Source organism: Gymnoscopelus microlampas (assembly GCF_963454915.1).
Source record: "Gymnoscopelus microlampas genome assembly, chromosome: 1".
NCBI lineage: Eukaryota > Metazoa > Chordata > Actinopteri > Myctophiformes > Myctophidae > Gymnoscopelus > Gymnoscopelus microlampas.
The window spans coordinates 40,404,944-40,420,012 of record NC_139962.1 but is presented as its reverse complement, the minus strand read 5'-3'; the positions used below and the strand labels follow the sequence as shown (position 1 = coordinate 40,420,012).

At 38.1% G+C, this 15,069-nt stretch overlaps 1 protein-coding gene across 1 annotated transcript in view; it reads right to left on the bottom strand.

Moving 5' to 3' along the window:
- Positions 1-10,436: 10,436 nt before the first annotated feature.
- Positions 10,437-15,069, bottom strand: part of serinc4 (serine incorporator 4) — a gene marked incomplete at its 5' end in the record, with an annotated part of 19,181 nt that continues 14,548 nt past the window's right edge. The window contains 4 exons of the mRNA XM_084052270.1: positions 10,437-11,059; positions 11,204-11,354; positions 11,860-11,972; positions 12,488-12,614. Coding sequence (XP_083908396.1) covers positions 10,849-11,059; positions 11,204-11,354; positions 11,860-11,972; positions 12,488-12,614 — 602 coding nt within the window. The 3' untranslated portion in view covers positions 10,437-10,848. The remainder of the gene's footprint in view (positions 11,060-11,203; positions 11,355-11,859; positions 11,973-12,487; positions 12,615-15,069) is intronic.

The window sequence follows — 15,069 nt, the reverse complement described above, 5'->3', positions numbered from 1 at the left end:
TTGCCGCATCGACAATACATGGGGCGCTTAAAGTTAAATATCTCCATAACTACAAATGATTTTATAAAAACGTTTCTCAAGCATGCATGTCCACAGTAAGGTGGAATTTTTGAACTGTGAAATGGAGTTTCTAGGTGAAAGTGTTTTTTAAGGTCCCAAAACCTTCCTTCCGCCTCCATTCTAAATCTCTGAACTTTTAAAGGAGTACAATTCTAAAACTATGCAACATTTCAAAGATTCCTTTTCAGGCAAACATGTCCACAGTAAGATGAACATTTTATAGTATGAATGAGGTTACTAGGCGTAAGTATGTAGTTGTAAGCCTGCCTTTAAATCTCCATTGCCGCATCGACAATACCTGGGGCGCTTAAAGTTAAATATCTCCATAACTACAAATGATTTTAAAAAAAAGTTTCTCAAGCATGCATGTCCACAGTAAGGTGGAATTTTTGAACTGTGAATGGAGTTTCCAGGTGAAAGTGTTTTTTAAGGTCCCAAAACCTTCCATCCGCCTATATTCTAAATCTCTGAACTTTTAAAGGAGTACAATTCTAAAACTATGCAACATTTCAAAAATGTCCTTTTCAGGCAAACATGTCCACAGTAAGATGAACATTTTAAAGTATGAATGATGTTACTAGGTGTAAGTATGTAGTTGTAAGCCTGCCTTTAAATGTCCATTGCCGTATCGACAATACATGGGGCGCTTAAAGTTAAATATCTCCATAACTACAAATGATTAAAAAAAAAAAGTGGTAGCACTTTACAATAATGACCTTTATAACTACAGTTACAAATCATTTGTAAAGTATTAGTAAGTAGTGAACTATTCATGAATAAGCCATTTATATACATCTGTAAAAGATTATTAAATAATTTGTAACGACCCATTCTAAAGCATTGATAAACGTTTATAAGCAGTTTGTAGACTATTAACAAATCATTAACAACCTGTTTATTGACATTTGTAAATGATTACTAAAACCTTTATAACTACGGTTACAAATCATCTATAAAGGTATTAGTAACTATTCATGAATAAGCCATGTATAATACATCTGTAAATGATTATTAAATCATTTGTAACTGATGTTACATAATATATACAAGCTATTGGTAGCTTGTTCATGTTTAACATTTGCTTTGTTAAACATTCCTAAAGTATCTATAAATCCTTAGTACATGTTATTATGTGCCCTATAGTAAAGTGAAGACAGTTCATCATTTACAACTGTCTGTTAATGTGTTTGTTCATGTTTAACATGCTTTGTAAAACATTCCTAAAATATCTATAAATCCTTTGTACATGTTATTATGTGCCCTACTGTAAAGTGAAGACAGTTCATCATTTATGACTGTCTGTTAATGTGGACTTTCTCCTTACCTGTTGCAAACTACCTGGCTTTCATGAATGCAGACACCAAACAATTACTAGAATTATCATTCATGTTAAGCAAATGATGCGTAAGACATTCGTAAAGAGTATGTAAACCATTTGTGGTGTTAGGGACCAAAAAAGTCACTACAAAGTACTACCAATCAACTCTAAATTGCCTGAAACGTACTCCTAACAGGTTTTTGGGGGGACGATTTTGGCCTCCACACTTAGTGATTATTTCGGATTTAACTTTCGTTTCGGTGGTGACCAACTTTCGTTTCGGTAGTTTGATTACAAAATGTAAGTTGTGTAAAAAATAATCTGACTATACTAAGTTGTTATTTGTTTGTTTAAGTCAGGCTATACTCTACTCAGAGTCATAAGTTTACAAAATGTACTAAAGTACAGTGAACGTCTGTGCGGTTTGTCTTCATCACTGAAAATAACGTACATCTAAACTGATGTCATGTGCAGTTGGGGTGAAGAAACACAACCATTTCACTCCTAATAATACCTATTTGATTTGACATCCTGACTTGCTGCTGTAGCTGAGGCTTGAACCTGTTACCTGCGGCTCACTAGTCAGTGACTCTATCCATTCACCTACAGCTGTTTCCTTGGAATCTGCGGTTCTGAAACGTTTTGTTGTCAACCCCCCAAATTGACATGTATTTGGGCAGTGGACCCCAATGTGAAAAGATGTAGTGTCAGGGCCCCCCATGAAAAAGATTTATATTTATGCTGTAACACATTTTTTTAAAGTTATTTGTCTTGTTTGTTGTTCAAGTCAAAGCACCAGGAAGGCTGGAAGCCATCTGTTAGCTCAATGGGTTGAGACGCAGTATTCATGATCCAGAGGCCATGAGTTCAAATCCCATTGATGTCTTTCCTATGATTCTTTCCTTTGCAGACTGGCTTCCAGAAGATCAACTGAAAACTACCAGGAAGGCTATATTTGTCATCCAACTGTTAGCTCAATGGGTTGAGACGCAGTATACATGATCCAGAGGCCATGAGTTCAAATCCCATTGATGTCTTTCCTATGATTCTTTCCTTTGCAGACTGGCTTCCAGAAGATCAACTGAAAACTACCAGGAAGGCTGTACTTGTCAGCCATCTGTTAGCTCAATGGGTTGAGACGCAGTATTCATGATCCAGAGGCCATGAGTTCAAATCCCATTGATGTCTTTCCTATGATTCTTTCCTTTGCAGACTGGCTTCCAGAAGATCAACTGAAAACTACCAGGAAGGCTGTACTTGTCAGCCATCTGTTAGCTCAATGGGTTGAGACGCAGTATACATGATCCAGAGGCCATGAGTTCAAATCCCACTGGTGTCTTTACTGTGATGCTTTCCTTTGCAGACTAACTTCTAGAAAAACAAGCTAAAACCACCAGGAAACCTGTAACTCTCAGCCAACAGCTTAGCTCAACTGGTAGAGCGTCTGTCCAATAACATGACTTGACTTGACTTGAGTGGGTTCGATTCCCACTCGAGTCAAGTGTCCCCGGTAACTTGAGGCAACGGATAAATTGACTGATATCCTTAGTGATGCTTCCCTTTGCAGACTAACTTCTAGAAAAACAAGTTAAAACCACCAGGAAACCTGTAACTCTCAGCCAACAGCTTAGCTCAACTGGTAGAGCGTCTGTCCAATAACATGACTTGACCTGACTTGACTGATATTCTTCGTGATGCTTCCCTTTGCAGAATAACTTCTAGAAAAACAAGTTAAAAAATAACAGGCAATTTATCCGTTGCCCCAAGTTACCGGGGACACTTGACTCGAGTGGGAATCGAACCCACTCAAGTCAAGTCATGTTATTGGACAGACGCTCTACCAGTCGAGCTATGCTGTTGGCTGAGAGTTACAGGTTTCCTGGTGGTTTTAACTTGTTTTCTAGAAGTTAGTCTGCAAAGGGAAGCATCACTAAGGATATCAGTCAATTTATCCGTTGCCCCAAGATACCGGGGACACTTGACTCGAGTGGGAATCGAACCCACTCAAGTCAAGTCAAGTCATGTTATTGGACAGACGCTCTACCAGTTGAGCTATGCTGTAGGCTGAGAGTTACAGGTTTCCTGGTGGTTTTAACTTGTTTTTCTAGAAGTTAGTCTGCAAAGGGAAGCATCACTAAGGATATCAGTCAATTTATCCGTTGCCCCAAGTTACCGGGGACACTTGACTCGAGTGGGAATCGAACCCACTCAAGTCAAGTCAAGTCAAGTCATGTTATTGGACAGACGCTCTACCAGTTGAGCTATGCTGTTGGCTGAGAGTTACAGGTTTTCTGGTGGTTTTAACTTGTTTTTCTAGAAGTTAGTCTGCAAAGGGAAGCATCACAGTAAAGACACCAGTGGGATATGAACTCATGGCCTCTGGATCATGTATACTGCGTCTCAACCCATTGAGTTAACAGATGGCTGACAAGTACAGCCTTCCTGGTAGTTTTCAGTTGATCTTCTGGAAGCCAGTCTGCAAAGGAAAGAATCATAGGAAAGACATCAATGGGATTTGAACTCATGGCCTCTGGATCATGAATACTGCGTCTCAACCCATTGAGCTAACAGATGGCTGACAAGTACAGCCTTCCTGGTGCTTTGACTTGAACAACAAACAAGACAAATAACTTTAAAAAAATGTGTTACAGCATAAATATAAATCTTTTTCATGGGGGGCCCTGACACTACATCTTTTCACATTGGGGTCCACTGCCCAAATACATGTCAATTTGGGGGGTTGACAACAAAACGTTTCAGAACCGCAGATTCCAAGGAAACAGCTGTAGGTGAATGGATAGAGTCACTGACTAGTGAGCCGCAGGTAACAGGTTCAAGCCTCAGCTACAGCAGCAAGTCAGGATGTCAAATCAAATAGGTATTATTAGGAGTGAAATGGTTGTGTTTCTTCACCCCAACTGCACATGACATCAGTTTAGATGTATTTTATTTTCAGTGATGAAGACAAACCGCACAGACGTTCACTGTACTTTAGTACATTTTGTAAACTTATGACTCTGAGTAGAGTATAGCCTGACTTAAACAAACAAATAACAACTTAGTATAGTCAGATTATTTTTTACACAACTTACATTTTGTAATCAAACTACCGAAACGAAAGTTGGTCACCACCGAAACGAAAGTTAAATCCGAAATAATCACTAAGTGTGGAGGCCAAAATCGTCCCCCCAAAAATCTGTTAGGAGTACGTTTCAGGCAATTTAGAGTTGATTGGTAGTACTTTGTAGTGACTTTTTTGGTCCCTAACACCACAAATGGTTTACATACTCTTTACGAATGTCTTACGCATCATTTGCTTAACATGAATGATAATTCTAGTAATTGTTTGGTGTCTGCATTCATGAAAGCCAGGTAGTTTGCAACAGGTAAGGAGAAAGTCCACATTAACAGACAGTCATAAATGATGAACTGTCTTCACTTTACAGTAGGGCACATAATAACATGTACAAAGGATTTATAGATATTTTAGGAATGTTTTACAAAGCATGTTAAACATGAACAAACACATTAACAGACAGTTGTAAATGATGAACTGTCTTCACTTTACTATAGGGCACATAATAACATGTACTAAGGATTTATAGATACTTTAGGAATGTTTAACAAAGCAAATGTTAAACATGAACAAGCTACCAATAGCTTGTATATATTATGTAACATCAGTTACAAATGATTTAATAATCATTTACAGATGTATTATACATGGCTTATTCATGAATAGTTTCTAATACCTTTATAGATGATTTGTAACCGTAGTTATAAAGGTTTTAGTAATCATTTACAAATGTCAATAAACAGGTTGTTAATGATTTGTTAATAGCCTACAAACTACTTATAAACGTTTATAAATGCTTTAGAATGGGTCGTTACAAATGATTTAATAATCTTTTACAGATGTATATAAATGGCTTATTCATGAATAGTTCACTACTTACTAATACTTTACAAATGATTTGTAACTGTAGTTATAAAGGTTTTAGTAATCATTTACAAATGTCAACAAACAGGTTGTTAATGATTTGTTAATAGTCTACAAACTACTTATAAACGTTTATAAATGCTTTATAACGGGTCATTATTGTAAAGTGCTACCAAAAATTCCCCCAAAAACCTGTTAGGAGTACGTTTCAGGCAATTTAAAGTTGATTGGTAGTGACTTTTTTTTTGTTCCCTAACATTCATCGAGCTCTGGACTTAGTACATTTTTTTCCGTTTCGGTAGTGACACTACCGAAACGAAAAAAAAAAATGTTCCCCCAAAAACCTGTTAGGAGTACGTTTCAGGCAATTTAAAGTTGATTGGTAGTGAATTTTTTTTTGTCCCTAACATTCATCGAGCTCTGGACTTAGTACATTTTTTTCCCCCAAAAACCTGTTAGGAGTACGTTTCAGGCAATTTAAAGTTGATTGGTAGTGACTTTTTTTTTGGTCCCTAACATTCATTGAGCTCTGGACTTGGTAATTTTTTTTCCGTTTCGGTAGTGTCACTACCGAAACGAAAAAGAAAAAAAAAATCCCCCAAAAACCTGTTAGGAGTACGTTTCAGACAATTTAAAGTTGATTGGTAGTGACTTTTTTTTTTGTCCCTAACATTCATCGAGCTCTGGTCTTAGTACATTTTTTTTCCGTTTCGATAGTGACACTACTGAAACGAAAAGAAAAAAAAATCCCCAAAAACCTGTTAGGAGTACGTTTTAGGCAATTTAAAGTTGATTGGTAGTGACTTTTTTTTTGGTCCCTAACATTCATCGAGCTCTGGACTTAGTAATTTTTTTTCCGTTTCGGTAGGGACACTACCGAAACGAAAAGAAAAAAAAATCCCCCAAAAACCTGTTAGGAGTACGTTTCAGGCAATTTAAAGTTGATTGGTAGTGACTTTTTTTTTGGTCCCTAACATTCATCGAGCTCTGGACTTAGTACATTTTTTTCCCCCAAAAACCTGTTAGGAGTACGTTTCAGGCAATTTAAAGTTGATTGGTAGTGACTTTTTTTTTGGTCCCTAACATTCATTGAGCTCTGGACTTGGTAAATTTTTTTCCGTTTCGGTAGTGTCACTACCGAAACGAAAAAGAAAAAAAAAATCCCCCAAAAACCTGTTAGGAGTACGTTTCAGACAATTTAAAGTTGATTGGTAGTGACTTTTTTTTTTGTCCCTAACATTCATCGAGCTCTGGACTTAGTACATTTTTTTTCCGTTTCGATAGTGACACTACTGAAACGAAAAGAAAAAAAAATCCCCAAAAACCTGTTAGGAGTACGTTTTAGGCAATTTAAAGTTGATTGGTAGTGACTTTTTTTTTGGTCCCTAACATTCATCGAGCTCTGGACTTAGTAAATTTTTTTCCGTTTCGGTAGTGACACTACCGAAACGAAAAAAAAAATGTTCCCCCAAAAACCTGTTAGGAGTACGTTTCAGGCAATTTAAAGTTGATTGGTAGTGACTTTTTTTTTGGTCCCTAACATTCATCAAGCTCTGGACTTAGTACATTTTTTTCCGTTTCGGTAGTGACACTACCGAAACGAAAAAAAGAAAAAAAATTCCCCCAAAAACCTGTTAGGAGTACGTTTCAGGCAATTTAAAGTTGATTGGTAGTGACTTTTTTTTGGTCCCTAACATTCATCGAGCTCTGGACTTAGATTTTTTTTTTCCGTTTCGGTAGTATCTTAACCACTGCTCCACCGTGATACTTACACTTTCACTGGTCTCTTGCACGCTCTTCACTGAAATTTTAGTCAATTACAGCTGTAGAAATATTGTGCTATTAGGTTATTAGAAAATACACCCTATGTATCTCTCAAGCACACTGCACACAAAATATAGTCTGTAGGCTAATAGCAAACACAAATAGGTCTAAATGAATTAAATAATTGTACATGATAAATAAAAAATAAATAATGTTCCTAAATTTTGAGGTTTCAAGCCAGGATGACGTGCATTCAATAATGACATCAAAGTGCATGAGTGAGCATTGCTTTCTGTGGGACATAATTTACAGTGCAATGTACACAATGAAAACCCTATCTAATTCAAAGTATTTAATAAATCGCCATCATCTTGGTCTGCTGCCACGGATAGGAGGTTATTATTCCATCAAGAAATGAAATGATATAATAAACAAAGCATGCACACCCAGATCCAAGCGATCAAATGCACAGCAACATCCTATGCCTATGCTTGAAATGTATAATAAGCAAGAAAAGAAACACAGCCGCAAAAAATGGATCCAGGGAGAAAGCGTGGCAAAGTATTGCCATACAAATTAAATGCACAAGTCGTCCACAAATATATACAATTTATATACAAGTCCATAAATATACAATTCAGTTAGGCTTAAACATGAGGAGTGTATAATAGGGATTCTTGTCATATTTATGAATGTTACATTTTTTACAAAACACACATTTAGCTGCCTGTCTGGGCTCATGTCAATCCTTGAATGAATTTTAACTGTGAAAATATTTCTTTGACTAATTTTTTCATAGAGCTAAATTAAGCCAGGATAGGTGTTAAATCCAGACTTAAAACCTAATTCTGCTTTTGTGAAATAGGCCCGATTCAACATCTAGGCATGCCTCTTTGTGTTCAATATTTATGCCACAAATGCAGTCATGCAACACATCAAAAACGAGACCACGTTTCATAAGAAAAGTTTATTTACAAAAATAACATAGCTATAAACCATGCTATAGACATAGTTTCTTTTCACAGAGTCAGATTACTGCTCATTAACTAAAGAGAAGTCATCACAGAAATGTGTCTCCATTTCCTCATCTTCAGAACAGGCCATGTCAAAGACCCCAGTCACACAAACATCATCAGGGACAGATTTAGAGGGCCTCAGTTTTACTTAGAATTTACAATACACTTTATCATATTGCATTAAATGCAGAGGCGTGGTTATTTTATACTGAGGCATGAGACAGAAACCTTCTATCCCTTCTAGAGCACATTTACTTTTATTCTAGACCAAAAATACTCTTGAGTGCCCCAGTTAATTGTTACAGTAGGCAGTATTTCAGAATGAAAGACAAATGTAAATAGCAAGAGAAACGTTTGTGTAAACATGAACATGTGAGAGTCAAAATAAGTAACTTCCACAGGGACATAAATAGTGGATACACATGACTGATGCACTGTGAATATAACAGTAACTCAGAATACAAGGCTTTCTTGTCATATTTATGAATGTTACATTTTTTACAAAACACACATTTAGCTGCCTGTCTGGGCTCATGTCAATCCTTGAATGAATTTTAACTGTGAAAATATTTCTCTGACTATTTTTTTCATAGAGCCACACTTTCATTTATCTCAAAATAAAAATTCACCCTAAAACTATTTTGTTGTTCCTATGATCTTGGGCAATTCAGTCTTTATTTGTGAACAAAAAGCAGTCACTCTTTGGCTTTGTGTAAGGAAAAAGCAAGCCAATCCCTGAGTTGCTCCATTGATGATGAATGGGAGACCAACAGGACAAAGTTACTGGGCTATCTGAAGATTTTCTGGTTTGTAGTTAGCATTACAATCAAATAAAGTGCATTTGGATGGAAAATCCCATACATAAGTCAATAATGTCAGCAGCCCATTCATGGTCAGTGGAGGAGCTCTTCCTGAGAATATGTCTTAATTACAGCACAGCATGTTGAACTGAGATGCCAGTTATGTGTAAAAGGATGCACCTTGACCACAGTTGTCTGTTTTATACATTTTGGAAAAACATATAAATATCGCAAATAGTGATTGCCTGTTTAAGATAATAGGAATAACAGTGATTTCTGTTTAGGGCAGTGTTTCTCAACCTTTTTTATCATGTCAGTATCATGGTCAGTATCATGGTCAGTATCATGTCAATATCATGTCAGTGGTATGGTCAGTATCATGGTCAGTATGATGTCAATATCATGTCAGTATCATGGTCAGTATCATGTCAGTGTCATGGTCAGTATCATGTCAGTGTCATGGTCAGTATCATGTCAGTTTCATGGTCAGTATCATGTCAGTTTCATGGTCAGTATTATGTCAGTATCATGTCAGTTTTATGGTCAGTATCATGTCAGTATCATGTCAATTTCATGGTCAGTATCATGTCAGTGTCATGGTCAGTATCATGTCAGTGTCATGGTCAGTATCATGTCAGTTTCATGGTCAGTATCATGTCAGTTTTATGGTCAGTATCATGACAGTATCATGTCAATTTCATGGTCAGTATCATGTCAGCGTCATGGTCAGTATCATGTCAGTATCATGGTCCAGCGCCCCTTTTAAAAAAACGTTGCTTCCAGCACCCCCTGAACTTCTCTGTACGCCCCGTGTGGGGCTGTACCACCCCTGTTGAGAAACACTAGTTTACGGTGAATTATTGCTTTAAAGCAAAAAATATACTTTGGTAGAGGTTTGGGTTGTGTAGATACAGTATCTTGCCATAATGGCGTAACTCCAAATATTGGTGAAACATGTGTGACTATCTTCAATAGTTACTCCACTGCTAATCCAAAATATTCTCACAATTGCACGGTGAAACAGAGGAACTATTGAAGATATCTCACCAATAATCAGAGTCAAGGTAATCCAAACCTGAACCAAAGTGTAATTTTGCTTTAAGTTCTTAAGTTGACTTTTTTAACTGTTTGTTTTAAACATAAATAACTACAGCAACACTTGCACTTCTGTTATCATAAAAGTCTACAGACATTTTACATCCAAAAAGAAAATGCACTAAAATTCATCCAGCTAGGTTCCTAGCAATCTCCCACCTCCTACATGATGTGAGCTAACCCTTTTCTTATCCCTTTGGCAATTTGTAAGTAAGTTTCCAGACCACTGTATCCTCCTTGTCAATGGTCATAATTGTGGTCCCATGTCTGTTATGTGTCCATATTGTCCAGCTACTAAATTCAAATGTCCATAAACCATAGAGCTATAGCGTTATATAAAAAGTAGAGGACGGATGGAAAATCCCCGCCCATTCATTTCAATGAAAGTTGTTCACCCAGCCCATGTTCCCCCGGAAACACTCTCCATCAAGTGCACTAGGGTTTCAGGCAATGGAAGCATCATAGAGTTATATTATATCTAGAGAGCGGACGGCCCGCTCCCACCTATTTATTTGAATTAAAGTTGGAAGTACACCCTTCTTCCGGGATTGGCTCCAACGTTGGAGCCAATAGAGCAGGCGCACTAGCGTTTCAGACGGTTGAAGCATTTGCAGTCGAATTATAAATGCTGAAGTCTTGCAATAATCTCTTTCAATAATCCTCTGCAGTTCTGGGGGCTTGGGAAGCATGTGCAGTAGTGTCCTTTATGTGCGAAGCCTGCAATATCCCATTTGGCCACTAGTTCATTCTTGCTTCAAAAAATCCTCAACACACAGTGATGAGGGATGGTTGCACAATGCACACATCTGACTTCAATGCACGTCCACCAAACTCCAATGACTTCTTCCCAGGCTGTTAACAGACACTCACGGTGACGTGGCGTGAAGATACCACGCGCCGTTTGATGCGGGAACGGCGAGGCCTGGCGTCCGACTGACATTGACAGAGTGGTCCCAGCAGTAGCCATAGATACAGGATGACACAAGCCCAACAGGACGAAAGCTTCACCCAGAAAGTCGACCAGCTGCCATGGGTGAAGGTGGTCTCCAGTACTGCTGACTCATAGCTGATGGAACAACAGTTGAGAGTTACCATTCGCACCACAAGCTTAAATTGAAAACACAAAGAGCTGTATTTGGCTGAGATTGTGATATTGTGAAAGATGACTGGAAAACAGCGCCTATTGTCTTGTTGTGTGTCATCGACTGACCTGAACCAGTTAGTGAGGGTCATCATGACATAGAGTGAAGCCAGGAAGAAGACAAAGTGAAAGAAGAAGTAGCTGTAAGCAACTCTTTGAGTTTCGTTGTGAATCACCATTTGAGAGCCTTTACTCTCCTCATCAATCACAAACTCTTCCTCTGCAGAAAAAAAGAAACGGATATCAATGGGTTTTTTTCACAAAATAGCACAGTATATAGGTTACAACAGCATAGAATAGAAATGTTACCACGTGGCTCTGCAAGAGTCTAGCCGTCTATAAGAGGGTCGGTCTGTTAGTGCTGTCTGTGTGTCTGTGTCTCACAAATAAGCGGTTTACCGCCAAATGTTTTGTGCACACTACCAGTAGGCCACAGAAGCGACCGTCTTCAAACTTGGCGCGCACATCGCATACCCATATATGGGCACATACTGATGACATTAGGGATCTCCTTTTTGGAGTATTTATCAACAATGACATACTATTATCTTACTCACAGCCCGACACATTGTGAGTTGTAGATTGGCTGTTTTCGGTGCACACCAGCACACAAATATAAATATAAATCACCCTAAAGCTGTTGATAATAAAGCAACAGTGATAGCGCTATTATACACAAACAATACAAATTAATACAATTAATACAAACACAAATATATACAAACCTTCCTCTTCCTCAGGGCAGCAGAAGCAGCATGTGGCTTTCTGGAATTCATAGCGGTACACTTTGATCATCCAAAATGGACCAAACACCTCTGCCAGGTACGAAGCTTCATTACTGGAGGGAAACAAGGTAGAAAGGATCTCATCCCAAACTTTGATGAGACTTTTCGTCTATCATAGATAGAAAATGTCTAAATAATTTCTAATTTCACTGATTAGTCCATAGTTCATACAAACAAGTCTGCGTTTGCTTTGAAAAAGTTATGATGCACTTTTATGTTTGTACTATTATGTTATTTTATTGTATGATATATATCTTTGCTTTATTTCATTTTGTTCACCAGGGAGCCTTTGTTCACCAGGGAGCAGCAAGCCTTTCATAGCCTCTGTATAGGTAAAAAATATTCCATCAATATATATTTTTGATAACTTAGTGTGTAATTATTTTATTATTTCATTGTGCTGTTTATTATATTTTATTTATAATGAACCAAAGTCACCAAGTCACAGTCGTGTATGTGCAAATGTATTTCAATAAAAAGAAAAAAAGTATTAAATGAATTCTGAATTTGACATTCTCGTACAAGCAGTTGATAATTTGAACAAAGCAGACTATACAAAAACACTCACCATGCAAAGAGCACACAGCAGTACATGATGGCAGCACCTATGATTGCCACGGCGTTGCCTTCTTTCTGGACACCAGCTTGGCCCACACTAGGGAAACACACCGTCATATTCACGCCTTGGTACACCACTGGCAGGGCAAAAGACAAGACATGGGGTTACTCGTCACCTTACTTTATTAACCACATTAACCCTGGCATCCCTATACATTTTCTAAAACTTTCAATAATTGTAAAAAGGAAAAGGTGTCAGATCTACAAGCTCACAGCGCATCAACATGCAACATGCTATGAGCTTGTAATTCAGCTATTTTCACTATTTGTTGTACAACAAAGTTCAGTACAGAGTATTAAATGTTTAAGACATTGCGCCCACAGTTTTTTCAGTTATTTATCAAGAAGTGTTCGGGTAGCTCAGTCGGTAGAGCTCTCGCCTTTAAGACTACAAGGTCATGGGTTTGATCCCGGGCACCGCCAACTAAGCCTATGAGTAGTACTGGTGATGGTAGGTGTGGCACTCCACCTCAGCAATCCACCTCCCAGGGGTCTAATGCATTGTAACGGGTATAGGTTCTCGGCTGATACCGACAATAAGCCTCTCCAACCTACTTATTTATCAGAGAATATGTATGTGTTGCCATTATCTATATTAGTACAGCACCAAAGAAACATGTTAAATATGTGAACTGCACATCTGCCATGCTGTGAATGAATATAATTTTCAGGATCTTTTCCCCTTCATTCAATTTCCTGGGAAATGGACCCCTAAGAGTTAATCTCAGAGTTAAATTAACACTGAGGATTTTACTGTGGATGAGGGGGCCTCCTTTTTTGACCATCACTTGCGCACTCTCTCTCTGGCCTTTAGGCACTAGGGACATAACTAACACTGCAAATATGTACACGATGTTCATTGACACACACGCACACGAACACCCACATGCACACGCACACACACGTTTGTATTACTATACTTGTGAGGATATCAAAATTTAAGACAGCCATTTTATTAATACCATTTTTTCTTTAAACTTAAAAAAGAAAACTCCAACGCCAACCCCTAAACCTAACCTCTAAATGTCTAATTCTAACCCCAATCCTAACCTAACCCAAATCGTTGTTGTTGTTTTTTACCATATAAACAACCATTTCTCTTGAGAGAAAAATTGGCCTCACAATGTCTATTTCTCTCTCACACACACAATCGACCCCAACCTCCAGAGAGACTTTCTGCCAGCTGTGGATTCCTGTGTTTGTGTGTTGTGAGGGAAAAGGAAGCCGAGTTCACTGAAAACACTGGCTAATTACAGGCCTCAGACCTCAATGTGCAACCCCCCCCCCCCCCCCCACACACACACACACACACACACACACACACACACACACACACACACTAGTACAAGAGGCCTTCGGACAGAAAGATCATGTCCTGCTGTCTGTGGTGTATGTTTTTGGTTACACTCGAGGCTAATTCTCCCTCTCAGAAACAAAAAGATTAGTCTCTGTGTGTGTGTGTGTGTGTGTGTGTGTGTGTGTGTGTGTGTGTGTGTGTGTGTGTGTGTGTGTGTGTGTGTGTGTGTGTGTGTGTGTGTGTGTGTGTGTGTGTGTGTGTGTGCGTGCGTGCGTGCGTCAAGATGAGGTCATGGAGCAGACAAAGCCTTCCAGGGACAGAAGAGAGCCTAGCAAGACATTAACAAGGAGAGATAACTGTCTGAAACGCATGCACACGCACGCACGCACGCACGCACGCACGCACTCTCTGTCTGCTCTAGGGATGTTGCCATGACAGGTAATGGACTCCTAAATTAGAGTGTTATTAAACCTAACTATTCTTTTTAGGTAAGTTTTAAATGATGATTAGTTCATGATAAACGTCCCAGGGATTGAACTAGTAACGTTAAGGTTAGTAGAGCCTCCCTCCGCTTGGTGTTTTACAACTGTTCAAACACTATGCTATGTTATGTTTTTTTTATACAACACTGTATAAGAAATACATTACAAAAAATGCAACTTTCATGTCATGGCTTGAACATGCAACCTTTAGGCTAAGTTCACTACCCTACCGCAAGTTCACGGAAGTGACACTACTAAGACAGTGTTTTTGTTTTCTTTTTTCTTTTTACAACTGTGATGTAGAAAATTCCACTTTGAGGAGGTGCTGAAGATTGAACCTACAACCTTTTGACATTCAGAGTTTCCACCCCTATGTCACAATAAACATTTATAATAAATTAGACCAATTCATGTTTCATTAATTGTTATTAACTGATGACAAAACTATTTTAACTATCAAGTAACAACTAAGTGATGATTAGTTAAATACAGTATTAAAATGTTCAGGTGCTGCTGGGAATTTAACACTATATGTGTTTAAAATAGAACGTTCAGAAGTAGGGTTGTCCGATATTGGCTTTTTTACCGATAACCGATATACCGATATTGTCAAACTCTTAATTACCGATACCGATATCAACCGATACCGATATATGCGGGGATTATTGTGATTAGGGTAAGCTCAAATTTCATATCACACACACCATACAGTAAGAACTACTGTAAATTATAAAAAAAATAAAAAAAAAAACG